We start from the raw sequence: 24,471 nt of genomic DNA, 5'->3' as shown, positions 1-24,471 counted from the left end.
GATACAAGACTATAAATCTCTGCAGACTTTTTAATTCTATTTTTGTTTTTTTCCTTAGTTCCCTCTGCAGTATATTGAAAAAATAATAGTCTTGTCTAAATGTAAAAGTGGGACATTAAAAGTTTAGACATTAAAATTTGTTTCCCATGTTTTACAATCTGAGGATAGGTCTTTTCAAGGCACTACCCATCTCAGTCTGTTCTTTCACCTTTCCTCAGTATTATTGAAAAAGAGTCATTTGTGGACTGGAAAGAGGTCTGTTGATTGTTCCACTTTTTTCCTTCACAGATACTATTAGGAAGGTCTGCATTGCAAAACTGAGCTGCCAGAGTTGGAGAATTGATTTATGTCCATCTTTGCCTTATAGTCTCTGATGCAGTTGAAGTGGAGTGTCCTGGATTCTCCCAGGACTACATAAAAGCACTGATGCTTCTGTGGGAGTGGAGAGGTCCTTCACATTGGAGGCAGTATAGAGATGCTCACTCTTTTACTACTCAGACACCTGGTATTGCTTACACAGCCCTGTGGAGCACAGCAGGAAGAGCCATTTTTTGCACATCATTTTCTCAGACTTATCAGTGGTGAGATTCAGTATTCAGTTCTGGAATTGGCCATAAAAGCCAAAGGCTAATAATAAAACTTAAAGCAAAAGAGAGGGTAGACAACAAAAAGCAAAAATCTCTTTTCTTTGTCCTGGCAAAAATGTTTCAGACCTTCTAAAAGTTTAGTGGTATGGATTACATGAGCAGAAGTTGTACCTACACCTGCAGCAGTACAAGTTAGGTTGTGCAATGCCCACATCCAAACAGAAACTTCTTTTCTTGGGGAAGAATATCAAGTGACCTATTTTTCACATGCGTAAACAGCAGAGCATTAACATTTCACATCTGTTCTCGGACCTGATCTATGTCTTTGTGTTTGTTTTTTTTTCCTAGAGGAATTATCTGTGGAAGAGACACTCTCTCAGTTTTGTATGGAGCTTCAGGTATTTTCTTCAGCAGAATCTGCCCATACATTCTTCAAGTCCATTTTTCAAGTGCTCTGAGAAAACCCAGTGACATATCACAGGAGGGGAGGGATGAGAATTTGGTGCCATCAGAAATTTTGTTGAAGGTTCCTCTTCCACCAACAAATTCACATAATTTTAATTAGTCACATTTCTGTCAAGACTAACTTTAACAAGTCACCAGCTGAATTGCTTTAACATCCTCAGTGAACCTAGCTCAAAATATGAGAGTACACAGAAAAAAAAATATTTGGAGGTAGGTTGCAATTACGGCTTTTATGATGACAAGAGAAAATATAACTTGACAGGTTATATGACCAAATCTTTTAATGTAAAAAAGCCTAAATGTGCAGGGAGGCTTAAGGGAGGGAAAAAGTGATTTTGGCACAGAAGTGACTGAATGACTCTCTCAGACTCACATCTGCTCTGTTGAGTTCACATGAGACACAGACAAGATGTCAAGGGTGCCAGGAAGAAAAGCAAGAATCAATTGATCACTGGGAAAAATGTTTTATAATGAGACATTTGATAGGTTTGATTTACTTGGTTTATTAGCAGGGGGGACAGCATAGGGAAGAATGAGAAAATTACAATTAGCATACAGCATATAAAATTGAGTAAATAAAGGAGTGCCCTGACTCTGTAAGGAGAAATGTTTGTTCAGAGTCTTTTGCCTACAAGTATTACCCTGATTTTGCCACTACTAGCATAGACTATGGAGCCTGTGCCAATTTGGACAAGTTGTTAAAATAGAATAGTACCTAAAAAATGTAAACTCCATGACAATATCTGTGCTATTCACACACGTTTTATCTATTTTTATATCTCTCACTCTGTTTCTATCTCTCTCACACAGACAACTTGCTTTAATCTTGGCTTAGTTTGCAGTGTCACCAATCTGGAAACTATCTGCATAATAACATGTGAAAAATAATCAGGCTTTCCCTAGAAGCAGATCAAGGCTCAGTTCTGTACTCTTAGTTCCTGTACATAGAGGTAAAATGCAATGACTGTCTCTTGTTTAAAAAATTGTGAAAATAGGGAGGTTGGTAGTCAGAGACTTTGCTGCTCTTGGGCACATTCTGGGCTACAGATCTTTAGTACAGAATTGCAGCCTAGAGCTAGAGGGTATGGAGGGATTCAGCATTTCCTAGTGTGGAAAAGAAACAACAGTAGCCCCTGGAGTGTCTTCTTGCATCATTTGTTGAGGACACTGTGTTTTGGGTTTGGGTTCATGGCTTGTTTCCCCCTTTCCTTCAATCACCCATCTGGTATACTAGTGTGACATGGCTGAGAAGCTGCCTTTCATCAGCCAAAAAGAGATGATGGGCCGTGGCTTATTATTTCAGAGCATTCAGCACCATCTGGTGGATAATTTGGAGCCCGCTTTTTAATTTTTTTTTCTCTACATCTCCACCTGCTAATATATGTGTCTTTTAAAAAGTAGAAGCGACACCAGCTTTATTTGGGATAAAATAGCTGAAACTAGTAGCTTTAATGATAATTCTAAATCAAGAGGTATTTTTATTGTTGTTCCTTAATCAAACATGTGATCTGATTTTCCTTCATGTTCTTTTTCTCTCCTCCAGCTACTGAGCAATCCAGAGAAAATAGCTGAACAAATAAGCAAGGACCTTGCCTGGCTTTGCTCCCACCTCTTGGCCTTGTGGACCCAGTTCCTGGAGGTGACAACACTCCATCCAGAAGTCACAGCTTATCTGACTCAGGAACATCATATGCTGAGGGTAATGTTAAGAAGTTAAAAGCAAATTAAGCATTAGTAATGTTCTGATAGACACGAAAAGTTTATCTGGGTATTTCCAACACTACTCTGTCCATATGAGTATTTATCTGAAATGTAGTAAGCAGGATCAGAGTAAAAGAAGAGATGAAACCCAATATTCGAAATAACACATTTCATTTTCTAGAAAAAAAAAGGCTGTTACTTTTATGGGACCCAAGATCTCATGTAAATTGAGTACACTTTGAACACCAGAAAAAGACATAGAGAAGGAAGTGGGTGGGAAGAGATGTACATCTCCTGTACTTGATAGTACTTGGTACAGTACTTGGTATAAATCATAAGCACTTGTTTTTAAAAGCACCAGCATCAAAATAAAAAAACAACAAAAAAGACTATTTTATCTCACTTTCTTTTGCAAAAACTACCATAAGTAATAGAGGTTTGTTCTCTTTGTCATGACACACATATATATAGCTAGCTCTTGTCTTTCTCCTAGTGAGATGCACACAACAAAATATTGTTCATGTGGAAATTGCTTTTTGTACTTGTTAATACAGAAGGCACAAAAGGCACATTTCTTTTGAAATAACTGTCAGATCTGTTTACCTGATTAGCTCAGTAAATGCTGTGTCTTTCAGTAGAACATTTTTGGTTATTGACCAAACGCCGGTTCAGCACATCACCTGAGCTGAACTCATAGCCCTTAGACAAGGGATATAAAAAAAAGGCAGGGTTCACCTTGCTTAGCTTTAGGAGCCTGCAGTGTAGGTATTGACATCCCAACTCATGTTCTGGTTCCTGTCAAAGTCAGTGGAAGTCTGGTTACTCTCCAGAGTAACTGAGACTCCTGAGGCTCCTCCACTGGTTAATTTAACTTGGTCTTCCTTTACTCTGAGAGGACCTGGGTGTCTTTCAGCCAAAGGACTGAACTCTGTGTTCTCCAGCATCCAGCAGGGTTAATCCCAGCCTGTAGTTTGTTTCAGCCTTGGCTGATGCTGCCTGCCTGCTTGACCTCTGAATTTGACCAAATCACATATCTTGGTGTGCTTCAGTTTTCCCCCATATAAACTGTGTGTTGTAATACTCTGCCAGCTCTGGAAAACAGTTTGAGAGCCCCAGATGGAAGTCATGCTATTAAGATACAGCATTTTTGAAGGGATGCTAGTCCTTTTTTTAGAAAGGCCATTTGTTAAAGCACAGCTGGGATTTAGGGAGATGCCAAGATGCTGTGGCATATGCTTTCCATTGCCATTTTCTGACTCTATAACAGAGGTCACTTTTACATTATTAGCAATGTATGGGCTGCAGCTTAACAGCTTAGGCATTTGATTGCATATTATGTTTGATTCATTTAAACTCAAAGCTTATTCCAGGGCAGATAGCAGCACTGAATTTTTTATAGCATATTTCACACTCCCTGCTCTGCCAGCCACTTCAGATCTGTGGTTCTTTTGTAATTGATTATCCAACACTGAACAGATCCAGTGCCCATGAAGAGATTTGAAGAGCTCTCATTTGTATCATGGCATAGGCAGATGTGTTGTACCATGACAGGGCTTGTCCTCCTCTGACCTGATACATAAGACTTTCTTTACTCTCTGTGAATGTTCCCCTAGAAGAGATGATCAGTTATGAATTATTCTAGTTCTGTAACTGACCCCCCTGCTTATATATGGTAGGCACAGTGGGAAAGGAAGAAATCTACAGCACTTTAAGAATACAGGGGAAGATGGCTTTTAGAAAAGCAGTCAGAACAAAAGATATACATAAGTAAATCTTGATCTGCCTACAGACACATTTTGTCTCCTAGCAAAATACACAGCAACACCACCTAAAGGATGTGGGGTTGGGCTGGGAAAGTGAAGCAGAATTGAGCACTTTGGCTTTTCTGTCACCATAGTGGTGCAAGGCAGATGGAGCACACTGAGGAACCTGGTCCTGAGAGTCACTCCTCTGTTCTTAGCTTGATTTCGCTCAGCACCTTTCAGAAGGTCTTAGGTTTAACTTGTGTGTTTCTCCCTTAGGTGAGGAGATTCTCTGAAGCCTTCTTCTACACTGAGCACCAGAAACAAGCTGTGCTGACATTCCAGGAAGGCCTGTAAGTAACCTGTTAAACCCCTCTTGTCACTGTAACAACTGAAAATTTAGTGTAGAGCATTTTGCAATCAAGACTGAGGTCTTTTTCTGCTGGTTATAGAGGAATCACTAAGTTTCTTCTACCTCTGTATTGTGAAACCATTGAAATCAGTTTCAAAAGTAAGTGACCCCCAGAAACTATTAACTTCAAGTTTACTATAGTCTAGAGATATGATGCAGGAGATTCTCTTTCCCCACCTCTTTTCTCACCTGTTGCATCTTGGGGCATTTCTCTTTGGACTGAATCTCCACCATCACCACCAGCCTCACGGCAGGCAGTATTTTTTTATCTCTTTTTGCAGTTATCTTCTTAAACCCACTATGGTAGATCCACTGATTCAAATAACTGCAGACAAGCAACAAAAGCTTAAAATATAAAAATCTGCTTTTGTCCATCACTACTATACATACTTGGGGGTAGTCAGCCATGGATTTCTTTTGGTCCAGCCCCACTGTCTATAGAAGAAAAGATCTTTAAATGCAGACAGAAGCATTAAACAGCCAACACAAAGCTATGGATATTCACTAGATGCAGCAGTGGAAGACAGAAATTGGGAATTACACCACATGGGCTGAAAGAATTGTGGGAAAGATGTGAGCTCAGGGCTGATTGTTAATTGACCAAGAATCAGCAGTGCTAAACAATCCAGGAAAACAAACACTATACTGGGTTGCATTCACAAAAATATGTTATCAATCATTGACAAGGTAAGTAATTCCTTTTGCTTGACACTTTTTGCTTGGAACCAGGCTGGGCAATATGAAGAAACAGTTTTAGAGCTACACCAGGAAAAATTCTGCCTTCCGTTTTAGTCAGTGATCCCAACTGGACCACATGGATAATACTCAGGATCTGAGTCCTGAAAGCAGAGTTCAAAGGAAGATGCTTATATATGAATTTATGAATAATGACAGAAGCCTGCACTATTTGTCCACCAAAAGGTCCTGTTATCATGGGGGATCACAGCATTACCAGTGGGGAAACATATTTCAGAGAGGTCTTCAAGGCCATGACACCCACTCTAGTCACAATAATGAGGCTTAAGTGAGACACCTGCTTCTCTCTGGGTGCAAAGAAGAAAATTACTTTCTCAGAGCTGTCACTGGGGACATTAAGGCTGATTCAGTATTGATGGAAAGGGCCATGACTTCATTAGTGAATGGGTTGTTCAAGGCAACCTTGTTCTGCCAAATTAGAGTAGCACCATGGCTTCAGGGGCCCAGCTGTGCTCCCTTAATCCTCTCATGTCAGGTTGTAAGTGAGGTTTATACAAGGATAACCCCATGTCAAGATCCTGAGGTAAGGTCACAGAGACCCCATTCTGGCAAACATAACTCTGCACAGGGGGAAGCCTGATAGTAAAAAGTGCTTTTATTTCTTCAGGCAACCACAGGAATGACACACTTGCTTCACATATACCTTTTTTTTTTCTCATTGATCATCAAGGAGACTGAGTTTAAAAGAAAGTCAAATAGTTTCCAAACTTTAAAATCAAAGTTTGTTTATGTAGTAAACTCAGCCATGGCAAAAGTAATTTTTTCTTTTTGATTTTGCTTTTGATTTTGGCTGCCAGAGTATTATTGATGTTGGGGGTGGCAGTAGAGAGTATTAATTGGTTTCACAGGCTCTCCAGGTGAGATCAGCTCTCAGTGTTCTAGGAGTTATACAAGCACCTTGAACAGTAACCATTTCCCCCCCTAATTCTTTCTTCCTTATTATCAGACAATACAATTTTTTTTTCCTCCCTTACTGTGGTTTGGAGTTCTGTGCACCCACAAGCATCACTTGGCTTCTTAGACACATCAAAAGAGGACAAAATTTCTAACAGAGGGGGGAAGCCTCTAGCAGGTGACATATCCTCCCAATATCTACTATTTATATATCCATTAATATCCACTAATACTCCCATTATTTACAAATGTTCTTTAGTGAAATGCTGATGCTATTAATATGTAAGTAAGAACTTCTTTTTTATGATTGTAAGAGGTAGCTCTTAACACCCTGGTGTTACTGCAGGCAAGAATGAGCTGTTAGCTGTTTGTGACACCTGTATGTCATGTTTTAGCAACCAACATTTTGTTTGTCTTACCAGAAAAATAACTGGCTTACAGGTAAGAGCAAATGGTAGACAGCAACAATTATGTTCTGAAGTTAAAGCTGCCATGCTGGTCTGGACATAGGGATCTTCCATGCATGAATTACAAACCTGCTTTCTTGAGTTTTCCTCACAGTGTGTAAAGTGTGTTTTCTCCTGTTAACTGTGACAGGATGATTACCTGCCTTCTGCCAATGATAACTGGAAATATTGCCATTGTGCTGTCCTAGGGGATCCGTGCAGAATTGCTTTTAGCTGACCAGCTGTGAAAAGTTGTTGCCTTCCTCTTTATTCCCTAGGATAAACAGACAAACTCATCATTCAGCATGCATAAACAGACATTGTGTATGATGTTTTCCCTGTATATTGAGGAAGATGCTTACCTAGAAAAGCTCATGAGGACTAAAAATTATTGTATTTATTATAGCTGGGTCCACATTCATGTCACAGTCACTGACAAAAGCCACATGGCATGACACAAAGGATGTAAACAGATAATTATTATAACTCTGCCAGCAGGCAGTGGCTGAATGGATGTGTCTTAACTCTTCCAGATATGTAAGTATGGTAGGTGAGATACTGCAGTGCTCTGAGGACTGATACAGGTGAGCTAGAGTGCCTGCCATGTGTCCTTCTTGGCCTGTTCCTTCCTTTACTGCTCAACCAAATTTTTGATATTACATCCTGCATCTTGGTTTTGAAACCCTTGCTACAGCCAACCTCTCTTCCTTACTGGAAAGCCAACTGAGAAATACAGTCTCAACCAGCTGCAGTGACCCTGGGAGGACAGCAGGAATTATGGTGGTTACCAGGATTCTGTGGCAGCAGCAGTGGAACAATTTCAGAGAGATAAGAGGTTTTACAGCGAGGGAGCATGCAAGCTATAGGGTATTCCATACATCTCCTCTGTCCTCTACCTACGCATCCAGCTTTGCTGCCTGGCTTTCAGGAATGATGGAGAAACAGCCCAGTAACTACTGAAACACTCAATTTCTTTTTCTCTTTGCTTCCAGGATTCAAAGTCATGGACAGATTTCCACTGAAATTCGTAATTCAGAGTATTTCACCAGCATGCCCCCGCTTCCAGCAGAATGCCTTGACATAGATGGGGACTGGAACACACTTCCAGTTATCTTTGAAGATAGGTACATGGATATACCCTGCAAAGGTGAGTGAAACACCACAAGGTACAACTTCATGAGACAACTAGAGCTGAGGGAAGTTCATTTTACCAGCCCTAGGTAAGCAATCTCACATCTCTTGGGCTGGCTCTGGCTTAAATCAGAATTTGTTCCAGTATGGAATGGAGCTGAATTTTTCTACTTTCCCTAGTAGCAAGCTAGAGTATTTTCTGTAACTTCATATTTTTCATATTCAAGGTAAACTGTTTAGTCATAAGAGCTGAAGGCAAAATCTAGAAAGAAAACAAACTCTTGGATTTTTGCTACAGTACAAATTTAAAGGAAAAACAGCACTATGAATTCCATCCCCATTGTGACATCTAGTGGTAAGAAAACTCAGAACAAAGCCCACAGTTTCAGTATAAAGCCCAACAGTGACTTCTAACGGCAGCATTGCTTTCCAAAAAAAATATTTTCCCTTTGAGGACCCGAATCAAATTTTTACTCATGAAATTGCTTAGTTCCAGAGATTTGTAATAAAGCTTTAGTACCTTTGGTTTCCTTTTCCTTTTACTCAGCTGTTATGATTAGCAAGGAGCAATATTATAGTTTACCATAGTCTACTAAATATGGCCTATGGTCCAAAATTTACATTCATGCAGTTATCTAACTGTCTACATTTTGACAGTGCTCATTATGGGTATTTAAACTCTCAAGCTAGTTTTAAACTGACCCACAAGAAAGAGCTACACTGCAAACAGTGTCATATGGCAGTGGAAATACATAGAAGTATCAGCCTTGTTTCACTTACTTGCTGTAAAAAACAGCAGTTTAGATACAGTTATGCTGAGAAAAGTATATTTTGTTGATATTGTCTTCTTTGGCTTAACTGTAACTATTTAGGTAGTATAATTCTAGCTAAATACACTCTAGTATTGTCATTCGTAATATGATACAATTGGTATCTACTGTATATAATCTAATTTACATAGTATAAATATAAACATTTAAAATTAATATGAATATAGATATGATATAAACATAAATACTCTTCCAGGCTTCCAGTTGCTTTTCAAAGTCCCACATACCCTTGAGGTAATTCATTGTGTTTTTGCAGGTACTACTTCTTTTTATCTTTCTTTTTTTCTTTCAGATCAGAATCTGGAAGTTTTCACAGATTTTGAGGTTCCTGCTCAAATAGATGTAATAGATGCTCACAAAGATTTTGCATCAAATGATGCCACTACAGTAATGAAAGGAGACTTTGGGAAAGATACTCTGATAATACACACAGACAGGATAAGCAGGAATCCCTCCTGCATATACAGCAGTACTGAAGGTGTTGCTTGTGCAGCTAAGGGTTTAAACCAGAACTCCACATCTCAGATGAACAAAGAAGGCCAAAGTAAATGTGAAAATACTTGCATTTCAACTAAGGAAACTGCTTCTGACTCAGAACCAGGCAATACAGAATGCACATCAGAAGACTTTAAAGCACCTGAGGAAGCTGTATTAAAAGACAATAGACTTGCAGTGGATGTTACCTGTGGAAATATAGAACCTAGCAATAAGGATTCCCACAAAAGTGAGCCCATGTTAATTGTCAGTGGTCAGTATGAGTGTGGATCATGTGGAACTGATGATTTGGAAGGGAGGACTGAATTACAGAAAACAGATGAATCTAGTCATCCCAACAATAATTTCTCTCCATCTGAGCTTGCACAGAAAGAATTAACTAATCTTGAAAAAACAGGAGATACAGACACTAAAGCTCTGCTCCCGGTTTTGAAAGCTGTGCCCACACACAGCTTTGAAGTGAAACTGCTCACGAAGGAGCAACGAGGTGAGGAGTGTGAAGAGTTCACCCTGATGTCAGGGGTGATAAAAAGATCCTCCTCTATAATATCAGACTCAGGCATTGAAAGTGAACCAAGTTCTGTGGCGTGGTCTGATGCTCGTAGCCGGGCCCTGGAGCTGCCCAGCGATCGAGAGATCCTCCACCACTTGGTCCGAAGGCATGCCAGCCACAGAAATTCCCTGGAGGGTGGCCACACAGAAAGCAATACCAGCTTGCCCAGTGGGATCCAAGCATCCCTCACATCTATCAGCTCTTTGCCCTTTGAGGAAGAGGAGAGGGAAGTGGAGCTTACCAAACTGACAAAATCTGTCTCCGCTCCTCAGATCAGTAGCCCCGAAGAGCCCGCAGAAGATGTGGATATATCCAAACACGGTGAAGCAAGCTCAGGAGATTCAGAAGAAAACTTAAAAAGTTGCATGGAAACAGAAGCTGGAAATGGAAAATTAATTGTGCACTTTCCTGAGTGTCAAATTGCCACTGAAAATGGACAGCCTGAACCAAGAGGACATCTCAAGTCCTCCATCAAACACAGTAGCAGTAACAGTGAGTTACAAGACGAAGAGGAGAAAGAAGGTTTTCCAGAGACTTGCTGTAGCTTGGAAAGCAAACCACCCATTTGTCAGCTACCAGATAATGTCTCTGAGTGCCAGTCACTGCAGGGCAATGGTGAGTGCAGCTTAAAAACACCAAGGGCTTGTAATCATTTGGACAAAAATATAGATGAGATTGATACATGCATTGAGGATCCAAAGGATAAACTTATGCCAGACAGTTTAAAAATAAAACAAGACTTTTCCTTCAACAGCAGAACTTCAGGAGAGGAGAGTTTCTCACAGAGCATGAAACCGGTACCAGAGTTTTGCTATCCTGTTCCAGCTCCTTCAGAGACCTCAACTGAATTTGACTCAATGCAAGGAGAGTGTGGAAGCTCTCTTGCTGATGAGAGCCCAGCACTGTATGCAGAAATGCAGGGGTTACAAGAGATTGAGCTCAATGACTCACCTGCCTCTGCAGGACTTGCTGTCGGATCCTACAGGTCGGAATATCCTCAGGAACCCAACAGCCAAGAGCATGATCCTGTAGCTAATGGCACTGGGTTTCATTTGGCAACAACGGACGGAGTAGCCCTGGAAAGCAGGAAGGCTGTTGATGTGGTTAACCTGTCTGTCTCCTGCACAGCCACCTGTCTCCCCTTTTCTTCTGTGCTCAAAGAGACCCCTTCTACAGCTGGCTTCTCTGCAAAGCAGGCTGCCTTCCCCATCACACGCCAGCCCCTGGGCTCTTTCGGAGTTGTCTCTTCTAATTCAGATGAGATGGATGAAGAGACCAATGAAAGGATGCTGAAGTAAGAATGTCTAATTACTTTGTCATTTTGTCTAATTACATGTTACTGCAATACCAAGAGGCCCTGACAATGTTCGGGGCCCTAATACAGCAAGTGTACCATAAAGCTTGTGATCAGAGACAGTCTCTGCCTGAGGAATTACAATCTAATAATCCAAATAGACAAATGGTTTAAATAGAATAAATGATAGACATTAAGATAATAGACAGGAAGGGGGAAAATACAGAGAGCCCAAGGTTATCAAAAATGTTAAGTCCTTAATCTTCATGAAAAACAGTCTTTATAATCCTTAAGATCTGGTCCTCCTTCATGAATTCAATCTTTGCCAGTCTTGAGGATTGGTCCAAGGCTGTCAGTTCATTATGATGGCACCATAAAGTTTGTTTATATTTAAACTTTTCTGCTTAATTAATTTCACTTTGTTAAGTTATGAAACAGAAGCACAAACTGACTGGTAGAGGCTCAGCTTCAGCTTCTCAGACTGGAAAAATTGGCATCCTAAGTAGATGAAGAGGCATTATTTTTTTCTACGTTCTTCATTGCCCATAAGTTACCTATAATTGCCCAATTCATAGCCTGACATTCTTGCACATGTATACTTCTGTTATATTTTGGTGTCTTTGCTGTGCTGAGGGAAAGCAGCAGAATAGGGATGTCTCAACCCATTCAGCCACACAAAATGTTTACTCCCTGCATGTGCAATCACTTGCGACCCAAGGTTTCCTTTACTTTTTTTAACATCTTGACATTCATTTTATAGACCCTGCTGTAAGTTCTGCTTACATTTGTGTGCATTAATCCAGACTCTCCAGAACCATGACCTAAATGCTGCATTTTTTTTCTCTTGTGTTCCTTTAAAGTCATTAGGGCTGATGTAGGTAATTTCTCATCATTACATCCACAGGCTTTAAAGGTTTATATCTCCTAACCTGGTTCACCAGAATTCTACCTAATTCTGCAATTAATGATGTGATTATTAATTCCTAAATGCTCTGGATAAGTTTTGCTAAGTCAAAAAGCCACTGAAGAGTTTAGCATCCTCAGCCACCAGAATGTTTCAGAGTCAATTTATGTGTCAAATTTTAGGCCTTGAGTAGGAAAGGGGCTAGATTAGTTCTTTTAGCACTGTGATGCTCCTCCTTTTAGCTACTAAATGTTTTTAAAAGAACCAAAAATCAAACCAAACCAAAAATATCTATGAGTTTCATCCTTTAGCCCCACAGTCTCAGGAAATTGTAAGAACACCCAACCGCGTATAAATGCACCTGATGCCAGAAAAATGATACAATATGTATTTCAGGCTTATGATATTGTGAAGATGCAAAACTGTTTATTCTGTTTCTTAGTCTTATTGTTATGAGCCACCAGAAAAATGGTTTTTGCAAATCCTTCTTTCCTCTGGCAGATGTGAGGTGCTAATGGGTTTTAGCCCATTTAGCCTATTCCCTGTACGTAGCCAGATCACTCAGATTTTCTTCTCTGAATCCTGATTTCTCTCACTCTGAATGGATAAGATACAATATCCAGGTCTCTATTTGAAAGTTGCTTCCTCATTTTCTAGTTTACAGGTTTGTTGTTGAACACCCAGTTCTATTGTGATTAATTAATATATTCTCCAGTTTTTATCAGGCCAAAGAAAAATTTAAAAAAGAAATGAAGATTGAAGGATTTCTGTACAGTGACTTACCTGTACTAGCTTCTGACATCCCATATTTTCCACCAGAGGAAGAGGAAGAAAATTTGGAAGATGGAATTCACCTGGTTGTCTGTGTCCATGGGTTGGATGGTAAGTCCAGGAGGAAGTGCTCTTTGCAGATCATTTTGCTGTAAACAAACAAACAAAAAAAAAGGGTAGAAATTGAGCAAATATGAAAGAATGGAGAATCTAAGGGAAGTATTTATCTTAGTTAAGCATGTAGTTACTATTTTATAAAATCCATTGTAATAAAGGATCTAGGTAACTATTACATACCTGCCCTAAGAAATGGGTGCTGAAATTTTTTTTATATTATTTAATAAAGAGAATTCTACACCAAAGTACGTTAGGCCTTCTGTGTACATTACAAGTACTTCTGAGTGCATTACAAGAACTCTTCCTGTCTTTCTGTTGGTGATCTGGTTTTTTTGGAGAATGTCACCAGGATAAATACATTATTTTAACCCCTACAACACTGTTATATGGTAGATAGTGGACAATTTTAGAAAGTGAGAGAATAAAAAATGTTATTCACTGCAGAGGAAACATGGCCTGGATTTTTTATATACGTGGCTTCTTAGCAGAAACATGTTAAACTTAAAAAATATTGATATCAAAAAGGGAAAGGTGTAGATGATAACCTTGAAACTACAGGGAAGGAAGGGTGGAGACTCAGAAATCTTAAGCATTCTCAGAAAGGTGGAAAAAACCCCACGTGCTGACTGGAGCAAGGACTCTACCATTCAATGTCATGCTGGCAGTAATCTCCTCATGAGGTGCAGGTAGGCCCTTTTCCAGTGCAACATATCAGAAGACTTTGGAATTTCCTAGTATGGAATGGGTCATCTCCCAAGATGTTAGGAGCCTGGCAATATTTCAGAAGGTCCCTGGCAGGGCTGCAGTGTTCCCTGGCAGCCTCACCAGCTGTGAAGATGGAAGGACAAACCTCAGCATTTTATCTTTTTATCTTACATCTGCTGTTCAGCAAATATCAAAAGAGTTATTCTGGGTCAGATCTTTGCTCTTTCTTCCCCACCATTCATGCATTCCCCAGCAGCAGGAGGTGAATTCCAAACCCACCTTCTGCCACCTGTGGGTGTTCTTAGTCTCCTGCTGTTTCAATGCGTGATCCCGGGGTGTCATAGCAGCATTTAGCAAGAGCATTCTGCTGTCAAGTTTTATTGGAAGGTGGATGTATTATAATGACTCTATATTAATTTTTGTTGCTTTTGAATTACATCTTAAAAAATTCCTTTTATTTCTAGGTAACAGTGCAGATCTGCGGCTCGTAAAGACTTTTATAGAACTTGGGCTCCCTGGTGGAAAACTGGACTTCCTAATGTCTGAAAGAAATCAGGTAGTACAGAGCTAATTTCTCTCTTCCTTTAGATCTGCTACAAGCTGTTGACATTGCTGAAAAAGGTTTTTCAGCAAAGCCTTTTCAGCAGCTGAATAAAGCAAAAGCTCTGGGGAATTTAGGGACTTTTATTTTGTATTTAGTGTAAAAGCCTGTTCCTTCCTATTTTGATAGGAAATTCAAACCCACCAGAAAAATATTCCTAGAATTGAAGTCAAAGACAATGACATTAACATGTCCAGAAATAGATGTCAGAAGAAAATTGATTTATCCTGACAGTTCGCAAACATAGCAGCCTGTTGGATGCCAAGCAACACAACACCAATCAAAAACACCCCAGAAAGTTTAGTGATGCTAAAGTCTCCGGAGAATGTGGAGCATCATGGAGGTGTTGTCAGCTTCCTTTGCTACATCAGCCATTGCTTCTCCTGTTCCAACATCTGCAAGATTTATTTCCTTGAATGATAAAGAAATGTCTTCCTGAAAAGTTCATTGCTAGTGTGATACAGAAGCTTAACTTTATGCAAAAGATTAGGATTTCCAATGCCCAGTCAGAAACATTATTCTGATTTATAAGCTGCTGAGGAACCTGAGTCAAAACTTTCTGAATCAAAACTTTCCAACCTGCATTTTTCAACAGCTTTTATATTTTGACAAGACAAGTTGGTGTTAGTCTGTGAACTCGTCACCCTCCATTACACATCTCTGTCAGGTGCAGACCTGCACAGTTGAACATAAGCAAGATGAAAGTAATGAGGAGTACAATTCACACTTTCATCAAAGTGTCTTGTTTTTTTAGAGAATAAAACATTTTGCAACACCTTTAACATTATCCAGAACCTTTAACAGAAACTTTTAGTCCTCTTATAGTTTGCGAGGAAATTTTCAAGGCGCCGGAAATAGAACCTGTGTAGTTTGATGGTTGTTTAAATGCTGTGAGCATCCTGTCACCCTTTTTTCTGCTCTGAGAACCTTACTTAAAATGACAAAAAAAAAAATCAGGATTTAGGTCAAGTTTGTTTTATAGATGAAAATGCAAATCATGTTTTTTAGACATTTATTTGTGATAAATTTGACAAGCTCTATCAGACTAACGTGATACTGAAGGATGGAGATATAACCAGATGAAATATGATGCTTGATGTGTTTTGTTTATGATTAATGTGCGGGCTGGTATTCTCCCACTTCTAAACAACCTGGAAGATTTGGGATAATGAGCCTAGAAGGAAATAATTAACTAACAATGCAGATTTTATAAAAAACCCAAACAGGTAGGAGGTTAGTGGACTGTTTGTAAAACAGTCATAACATACATCCATACATGCAACATAAAGAGAACATTTGTTTTGCAAAGAATTTCTCCTTTCTCATTGCAAAGAGAATACACTCACGTTTTCCTTTGCAAGAGCAGCAATTAGCAAGATGAGTTGTGCCACAAAAGCATTAATTACTGACATGTTTGCTCAAATAGCTGTTCCAACATCTGATGACTGTTTTTGCATCATCTCATTAGTTATAAATTTGAGTCAGAGTCCTGTTGGGTTGCCAAATGACACAATTCTGTATAAGATCTTCCAGCAGTCATATAGACTGAACAATACATTATATGCTTTATTCTATCACAGCTGCCAGCACTGTTACAAGGAACAAATTGGATATTTCTCTCTGGCACTCATTCTCTTACTGGTAACAACTGAATAGCAAACACACAGCATTTCATTAAGATGACCAAATAATTTTTTTAAACATCATTAGCATAACCTATGTGTCAATGTATAGTGCTGCAAATGATTTTATCATAGTAATCTGTTAAACCCTAAATGACAAAAACATTACTTCCATATGCAGATTATGTTATCTAGAGCAACTGAGCATTAGCAGTTCTCACTACTGTCCAGTGAGGCTTCTTTAAGATTGCATTCTTGACTGTGGAATAACTCGTCCTAATATTCTTAATCTTAGTATTAAAAAATTGTGGGTCCAGGTTTACCCTATCCTGACATGTGCCAAAGTTAGAGGCACAGCTGGTAGAGAAAGAGAAGCAACCACAGGAGGTCATTTAATCCTTTTAACATATGAAATGTCTTCTAGGGCATCCTATTTCCATGCTCTACAAAGTGTAGGGTTACTCTAGTCCTAACATGAATTCTCAGATTGTCCTCTTAAACTTAAAAGGCATAATATAACATCAAAGAGTCTCTTCGACAGAAAACTTTTCCTTAACTCACCTACAAGCTCACTGAGTCCACTGAGTCTCCATATGGGCTTTAATAAGAGCTATGTGACCCATACTTATGGTGGTATTTTTTTAACTGTTGATGCTATGTGAGAAAAAAAATACTAGTTGAAAAAAAATAGTTGAAAACTATTTACTAATAAACTGTAAGTGAAACTTCATGACTGTTTTCAAATAACTTGAACTTTTAAAGGACCTGGGTGCTGTGAAAAATTCACCCCATTCCCCCTTGATCATGTACAAAGAATATTTGAACTTGCTAATGCATTTCTTCTTGCATTTTACTTTAAAAATAACATCAATCTGCACTGTGTGATATATTTGAATTGACCTACTCATTTAATTTTTCACCAGACTGATACTTTTGCTGATTTTGACACAATGACTGATCGACTATTGGATGAAATTATCCAGCATATCCAGTTGTACAACCTCTCCATATCCCGAATAAGGTAAGTGTTCTGATAGTTAACAGTCTGTAACTGTTTGAGTTAGATGAGCAACATTCAGTGAAATTAGTTTTTCTCTAAGTTCCTTGTGTCAAAAGCCATTGAAACACAGAGATGAATTTTTGTATCGTTATAGGTGGAAAAGTACCTAGTAGGCTGAAAAAATTGAGAAATGGCAACTCAAAGGATGTTCCTGAAAGCCCTGATTAACCTTAAGGGCAATTTATCCCTTATGTTTCAATTAAGTAAAATACAGATGGCTTTTATGTTAATGCAATTCCTTCTTTCCCAACAGTTTTATTGGGCATTCCCTTGGTAACGTCATCATTCGATCTGTATTAACTCGCCCCAGGTTTCGCTATTACCTCAACAAGTTGCACACCTTCCTCTCCCTCTCTGGGCCTCACTTGGGAACTCTTTACAACAACAGTACATTGGTTAGTACAGGTAAGAGATGATGGTAAAACTGTGACTGGCTGCAGTCTATGGCAGAGTGCATGAGAGACCAACACATGGAGGTAGCAATATACCCTAACAACATGATTTGAACTCTGAAGTTGTGAAGTATATTGGCTGGAGACTTCAAACCCACACATAAAAAATTACAGTGTGGTGGATTTTCAGTACCTACTACAAGGTCCAGCACAGCACTCCCTGAAAGATCCAAGGGTGGGCACCAATGTGAGGTTGACCTTGTTTTCACTGTATTCCTCCACTTTTCTGTATACTGTTAATAAAGAGAGGCATCTCCAAGGCTGAAGAACACACAGTGCTATGAGACTGGAATGTTTCACAGTTCATCATTCCTGAGTGTTTATGCTACCATGACATGGATAATACACAGAATTATAGGATAATTTGGGTTGGAAGGTACCTTCAAAGGTCATCTGGTGCAGGCCCTCTGCAATGGGTAGGGGCATTGTCCTAGTTTAGTTCCAGATGGTAAGAAAGGAGCACATGGCTTTTTACTTCCCCTTCCCCCTCTTCAGGATGTCAAGAAGAAAATCTACCTAAAACCTCATGAGTCAAGACAAGGGCTAGAGGGTTTCACTCACCAATTATGGGTAAAACAGACTCAACTTGGGGAAAAAATCAATTTAATTTATCATTAGTCAAATCAAAACAGGGCAAAGAGAAAACAAAAACCAGATCCTAAATACCTTACCCCACTCCTCCCTTCTTCCTGGCCCCAAAGTACTTTGTTTCTGGTATCTGTATCTCCTCCCCCACTCCCCCCCTTCAGAACAGGGGGAGAGGGATTTGGGTTTATGGTCCATTCATCACACATTCTGCCATTCCTTCCTCCTCAGGCAGAAAGATTCCTCACAGCCTTCCCTTACTCCAGTGTGGGGTCTCACCCATGGGAGAGGATCCTTCATAAACCCCTCCAACCTGAGTCCCTCCCACCAGGTGCATCCTTCAGGAGCAGACTGCTCCAGTGTTGACTTCCCACAGAGTGACAGCTTGTTTCAGGCTGTCACCTCACCTGGCACAGGTCTCCTTCTGTTTCACCATGATCCTCCATGGGCTGCAAGGGAACCTTTGCTCAGCCACCTTCTCCCCCTCCTTCCTGACTGACCTGAGGAAGTCATTGTGCTGGCATTGCTCTCACCTTCCCCGGTCCTCTGCCCTGAGGTCCTACAGCAGCTCATTAGGAGGCACATCCATTGGTTGTGATGGTCTGGATTTTTTTTGGAGTCTGGGAAGCTTTCAGCATCTTCTCACAGGAGCCACTTCTAGGGCCCCCTCCCCTGCTACCAAAACAGTGCCACATCAACCCAACACAGACATTTTCAACTACATCAGGTTCTACCACCTCTCTAGGTTGATAATTAGCCAACAGGATAAAATATATGCACTGCTTTTCATTTCAGGTCTGTGGCTCATGCAGAAGTTGAAAAAGTCAGGGTCCCTTTTGCAACTGACCTTCAGGGACAATGCAGATCTGCGCAAATGTTTCCTCTACCAGCTCAGCCAAAAAACGGGTGAGTGGGGCTTGATGTGACAGTGTAATTATCAAGGGCTGTTCCAGATGCTTGTGCTGGATTCTCCAGGGGGGAAAAAACCCTGTATTTTGTTAATGCTCTTTCTTTAAACTCCCTTGCTTTTGAGGAAGGCAGCTGTGTCTGAAATCTTCTCTCTGTTTATCTGTGCATTTTTTCTATGCCACTAATCAGTGAATAAACTGTTAACACCAAAGAAACCTCCATGCTGTAGTGAACACACACCTAAATTTGTATTCTGCAAGCAAGAAGTATTATTCTTGACAGGTCAACTTTGCGTAATTTATGCTACTAGATGAAAACCATTTTTCCTTCTTTATTATTATTATTTTTTAATTTAACATCTGTCATCTCTAGCAAAGATGACTGTGAGATGAAGAGCAGATTTTATTCATGTCTATTGTGACACCTTTTTACTACAGAGAGAAATATGGCTAAACAGAAATCATTTTATCCCTCCCTTGGTCTGTCATGAATAATTGAAATAAATCAAACTTTTCTTAAAAAAAGAAAGCAAGCATGATCCTTCTGTTCCAGAAAATACTATCTTTTAAGAGTTATTTTTAATATTGTTTATGAGGAAACTAGTATATAGCCACAAGGTCACTATTTGATATTTAATTTTTTCTCATACTTTGGCACATTGCTAATAGGTAACAGAGACTATGCTGAGATGACTGTAACTTCTTAATTCATAGTCTGCTATACATAGAGCTGTTTCATAGTTTCATGATACACACTGCATGACATAACCAATGATGGGAACCTGCTATATCCTGTCATAATTTGAATTTCCTTATTTGGATCTTCCCTTTGATTTTCTGGCTCTCATTTTTGTGGAGTACTTCTGATATCTGATTTAATGCCATCAAAAATATTAAAAATAAAATTGGCTCTACACAAAAATCTCACATTATAACTTCACAAGCAACAAATTCCCAAGCATATGTTGTGAGTCAAAGTGATCCATTTCTTCACAGCTTGGTAGCCCTTGGAAGATATTGTCCCTGTGAAAGAAGAAATTTAAATCTGAAAAGGGTTGTCTGTAAAGTCAGAATCATCCAGGTAGATGCTTAGGTGAAAAATCTGAAAAAGTAGATAGGCCCAGGTATGACTAATTGAGCTAACATACTGATGTAAAAGCAGTGAAGTTGGTTCCTCCTCTCTCTATTGTGCTTGAAAATTGTACAGTTTTGTTGTGCTGTTTTGAATGTGAATTCCATTCTAGTGAACACTTGTTTATCCAAAACCACTCATTGACAGTAGTGGGATTGTATATGTGTTTCCGATGTTTAGAGGCATAAATATTTGCAAGATTAAAATTTTAATCAAACACTTTTACTAAACACAGACAGTTCTTACTTTTTTTTGTTGACATGCAGTTAACTTGTATGATTGTTGATAACTAACAAAGAGTGCACTGAGTCAGCAGAAATGGGTTTATGCTATTATGAGTCTTTCTAAGCTTGTGTTACATGTTTTAATTATTACCATCTATTTTGCCTCGTAGATTTTGAAGTGATTTGAACATGAAGTAGATGTGCTGACACTCTATGTATTTCATTGCTGTGCATCATTGTAATAAATTTATTTAATTCATTTGTCACAGGTCTTCAGTACTTCAAAAACGTTGTGTTAGTGGCCTCACCCCAAGACAGATATGTACCCTTCCATTCAGCAAGAATAGAAATGTGTAAAAATGCACTTAAGGACAGACACACAGGTATGTTTAAGCTGTCAAGGAATTGTGTTTTTGTATAAATGAGGTCATTGCATTAGAAGGGTTTTTCATCAGCATGATGAAAATGCAAATATTTATTGGATAAGGAAGAAAGTGTTCTCCTCCCACAGGAAATTAATGAAATCAATAAAAGAACCTTTTTAAGAAGCTCTTTGTCTGATAGCACACATTTCAATCAAGTCATAATCAAAGGCTTCTTACTGCTTCTTCCCCTTCACTGTAATTTATTTTTTTAATGGTGATGATAATAGAATCAGCTCTTGGCAGTGTTTTTCTATAGTTTACTGAGTTACTAGTATTGTCTCACCTTTGTTTCATATAATGAAATCTCTCAGTATATCCCAGGTTGGGGAGGGAGGTGTCCCTTTGTTCTCAGTAATATTTGGATGATTGCCAGGTAATTTAGTGACAGATCTAAACTCATATCACTTTGTAAAAAAGTCTATAAAGCACCTTAGCGCTCATGCCATCTGAGACATAGCCCCCCTGTGAGCTCAGGCTGTGTGTATTGTCCCAAGTACTTCCTTTGTTCTAAACAGTCTTTCTTATTTACAGCAAGTTTAGTGGCTTCAGTTTAATACCACTTCTGGAAATAAAGTTCAGTGTAATTTTATATCAATTTCACGTAAGTGATCACCTAGAAATTGAAGTAGTCTTTGGAAGCAGAAAGAGATACTCAGACTTGATAATCAACATGGTTGCTTTTACACATCTTAACTAAATTACAGCTCTTTCTATCCTATCTCAGATGTGAATTAAAAGGTAATTTTCTAACTTGCACTTCCAGTGACTGCTTATCAGGGAGATGTGTGACATAGCAGGAGCTGGATCTACATTCGATGTAGATCATTTGAGTAGAAGTTTCCTCAGCCATTGATTTTGCCCTGTAAACTCCTCAACTATCTGCATGATGTCCTTGCATAAGATTCCCCAGAAAAAAACAGATGAATCTCTATGTCTTGCTGGTCACTTTTGAATTTAAGGCAGCATGAATCCAACCCTCTTCCTCTGAAGGAAACAAGAACATTTCCTTCCACCACAGAGAAAATGAGACTAAATGCTGAGGAGTGTCACACTCTTGGTGCTAGCAGCTTCAGCAGACCTTTTCAGATGGCCAGGGGTTCTGTGAGGTTAACAGCATCCTGGCATCTGGAAAATTTGGAAATGCAATGCTGCCTCTTGCATTATGGCTTTGCTTGCATTCTCCTTCTCATTGCAGCTGTTAACAATACCAGAAAGAAAGAGGGGATGTGGGAAATTTGGCATGTAGATATGACATCTAAACACAGAGTTTAGATATCAACTGTGTCCAGTTCTGGGCCCCTCAGTTCAGGAAGAAGATTGAGGTGCTGGAGCAGGTCCAGAGGAGAGCAAGGAGGCTGTGAAGGGATCCAGCACAAGTCCTGTGAGGAAGGGATGAGGAAGCTGGGGGTGTTCAGGCTGGAGAAGAGGAGGCTCAGGGGAGACCTCATCACTCTCTCCAACTCCCTGAAAGGAGGTTGGAGCCAGGGGGGGGTTGGGCTCTTTTCCCAGGCAACTCTCAGCAAGACAAGAGGGCACGGTCTCAAGTTGTGCCAGGGGAGGTTTAGGTTGGATATTAGAAAGAATTTCTTTATGGAGAGGGTGATCAGACATTGGAATGGGCTGCCCAGGGAAGTAGTGGATTCTCCATCCCTGGAGATATTTAAAAAGAGACTGAATGTGGCACTCAGTGACATGGGCTGGTAACCACAGAGGCAGTGGATCAAGGATTGGACTTGATGATCTCAGAGGTCCTTTCCAATCCAGCTGATTCTATGATTCTATTTTTTTGTTTGTTTTTTTCTTTTTCAGGTCCTGTTTATGCAGAAATGATTAACAACCTACTCCAGCCTTTGATTGGGGCAAAGGACTGCACTTTAATCAGACACAATGTTTTCCATGCTCTGCCAAACACCGCCAACACTTTGATAGGCCGGGCTGCCCACATTGCTGTGCTGGACTCTGAACTTTTCCTGGAGAAATTTTTCCTTGTGACAGGACTCAACTACTTCAAATAGTGCCTGAAGTATGGGGTACCAGAGTCAAGTCTTTTCATTGAATGGAGGAGAATCCCTTGGCCTAAAGAGTGAAGTGTTAGAAATGAGGTCAGGTGGGACTTTCAAACTCTCCATTTCCATTTCTGTTTCAGAGAATAAAGTGCTATGGCTTTAAGGCATTCAAGCTTCCAAATATTGGTGCTTTTGGAAGAAATAAATATTCCTCTTCAGTTTTTATGTTATTTATCCACATAAAGACATGAGTCCCTGCTGAAGTACAGAATCAGAATAAGAAGGCTAATTCTCTGAATGTGATTGAACCAATATGATTCCCTGAATATCAACCCAGGAACTTGGTTGTCCTGGATTTAATGTTTATTTATGTATTAACAAAGCTATAAATTTATATCACTTTTGGTTAACACAAGAGGAAATAAGTGTATATGAACTCAGGTTAAAGCCTCCTGTGTGATGAACTCAGAAGTATGAAAAACATTTATGAAAGTGTCATTGTTCCTGTTTGTTGAAAAATATATTCAGACGGTTCTACAGCTGGTAATAATTTGTAACATACATTCAAATAATGGAAATGAGTGAAATATTTAGCATAATATGAAAAAAATTTAATACTTATCTTTAAAAAAAAAATCCCTGCACCTGAAGATGGGTAGAGTTCAAGATAGATGCTGCCAAGCCAAGAGGAATCTGTTGGATTACTTGTAAAATACCAATGGCATCTGTTAACATTTCTTCTGTTTACATTTATAGAGGATCATTATTTTTCTTGTTATAATCTTAGAGGTACAATTTTTACTTTTACATTTTGATCTCAGCACATTTACCCCAACAATTTATTTTAAAAAAATTTAATTTATTACTCTGACATGAAATTAAAAATCTAGCTAGTAATACTGCTAAAAAGTCCAGCCAAATAAAAGCAGGATGGAAACAGAGGGTGGCAAAGGTTGTGGAAAGCTTATGCAATATAAGGAGGTCTTTTTAGGCTCTTTTGAAATTATCTTAAATAATGACCATTTGCAGTTCTGTGTACAGTCCTAATTGTTACCTGGTTACAGCTGGTTCAAACATTTAAAACTTCATTTATACAAAGATATGCTACTTCTTTTTAAGGGTTTGGAAAATAACCCATTTTTTTTCTTTTCATTTTTTCATTCAAATTTTAAGTAAAAAATATCAGATTTAAAGTGTCAAATTTAAAGTGTTTTGCACATTCTCATAACATATTGATAATTGTGTCACCACATTTTTCTCAAATAAGGGAAAATGAAAAATTTTTCACAGTTTTTTTTGTTTGGAATATAGGCATTTTTAAATGTAAATATAATTTGTTTAAAAACATAAATGACCAACCCTCTATACCTTGTGAGGAAAACTATTACAAAATGGCAGCAGTGGTTTCAGATGTCAAGACTCTCATCATTAAATTAAGATCAAGATAGTGGAGATTTCTGAAATCAGAGAGCTAAAAAGATGAAAACAAAGAACCTCACAACCACAGGGAAATATTTGTGCAATTTTAAAAAACATAAAATAAAGTCTTTTCAAAAGAAGAAAAGTGAAAACCTAGGCAGTTAGTCCAGTGACTGGTAAAGGCTGCTAAGCTTTTAAGAAAAAGGCTGTTTTGATAATGTAACTATGTATGTT

The 24,471-nt window shown here is 39.0% G+C and overlaps 1 protein-coding gene across 1 annotated transcript in view; it reads left to right on the top strand.

The window, feature by feature from the left end:
• The window catches only part of FAM135B (family with sequence similarity 135 member B), a 120,129-nt gene extending 97,302 nt beyond the window's left edge, over window positions 1–22,827 (top strand). Inside the window, exons 8-19 of the mRNA XM_008505306.2 lie at window positions 936–985; window positions 2,596–2,751; window positions 4,775–4,848; window positions 7,996–8,150; window positions 9,257–11,306; window positions 12,926–13,092; window positions 14,268–14,359; window positions 16,950–17,047; window positions 17,340–17,491; window positions 18,919–19,029; window positions 20,657–20,770; window positions 22,622–22,827. Coding sequence (XP_008503528.2) covers window positions 936–985; window positions 2,596–2,751; window positions 4,775–4,848; window positions 7,996–8,150; window positions 9,257–11,306; window positions 12,926–13,092; window positions 14,268–14,359; window positions 16,950–17,047; window positions 17,340–17,491; window positions 18,919–19,029; window positions 20,657–20,770; window positions 22,622–22,827 — 3,425 coding nt within the window. The remainder of the gene's footprint in view (window positions 1–935; window positions 986–2,595; window positions 2,752–4,774; window positions 4,849–7,995; window positions 8,151–9,256; window positions 11,307–12,925; window positions 13,093–14,267; window positions 14,360–16,949; window positions 17,048–17,339; window positions 17,492–18,918; window positions 19,030–20,656; window positions 20,771–22,621) is intronic.
• The last annotated feature ends 1,644 nt before the right edge of the window (window positions 22,828–24,471 follow it).

The sequence above is a fragment of the Calypte anna genome, chromosome 2, assembly GCF_003957555.1.
Source record: "Calypte anna isolate BGI_N300 chromosome 2, bCalAnn1_v1.p, whole genome shotgun sequence".
In the NCBI taxonomy this organism is placed as follows: domain Eukaryota; kingdom Metazoa; phylum Chordata; class Aves; order Apodiformes; family Trochilidae; genus Calypte; species Calypte anna.
This window is presented reverse-complemented; position numbering and strand designations above follow the sequence as displayed.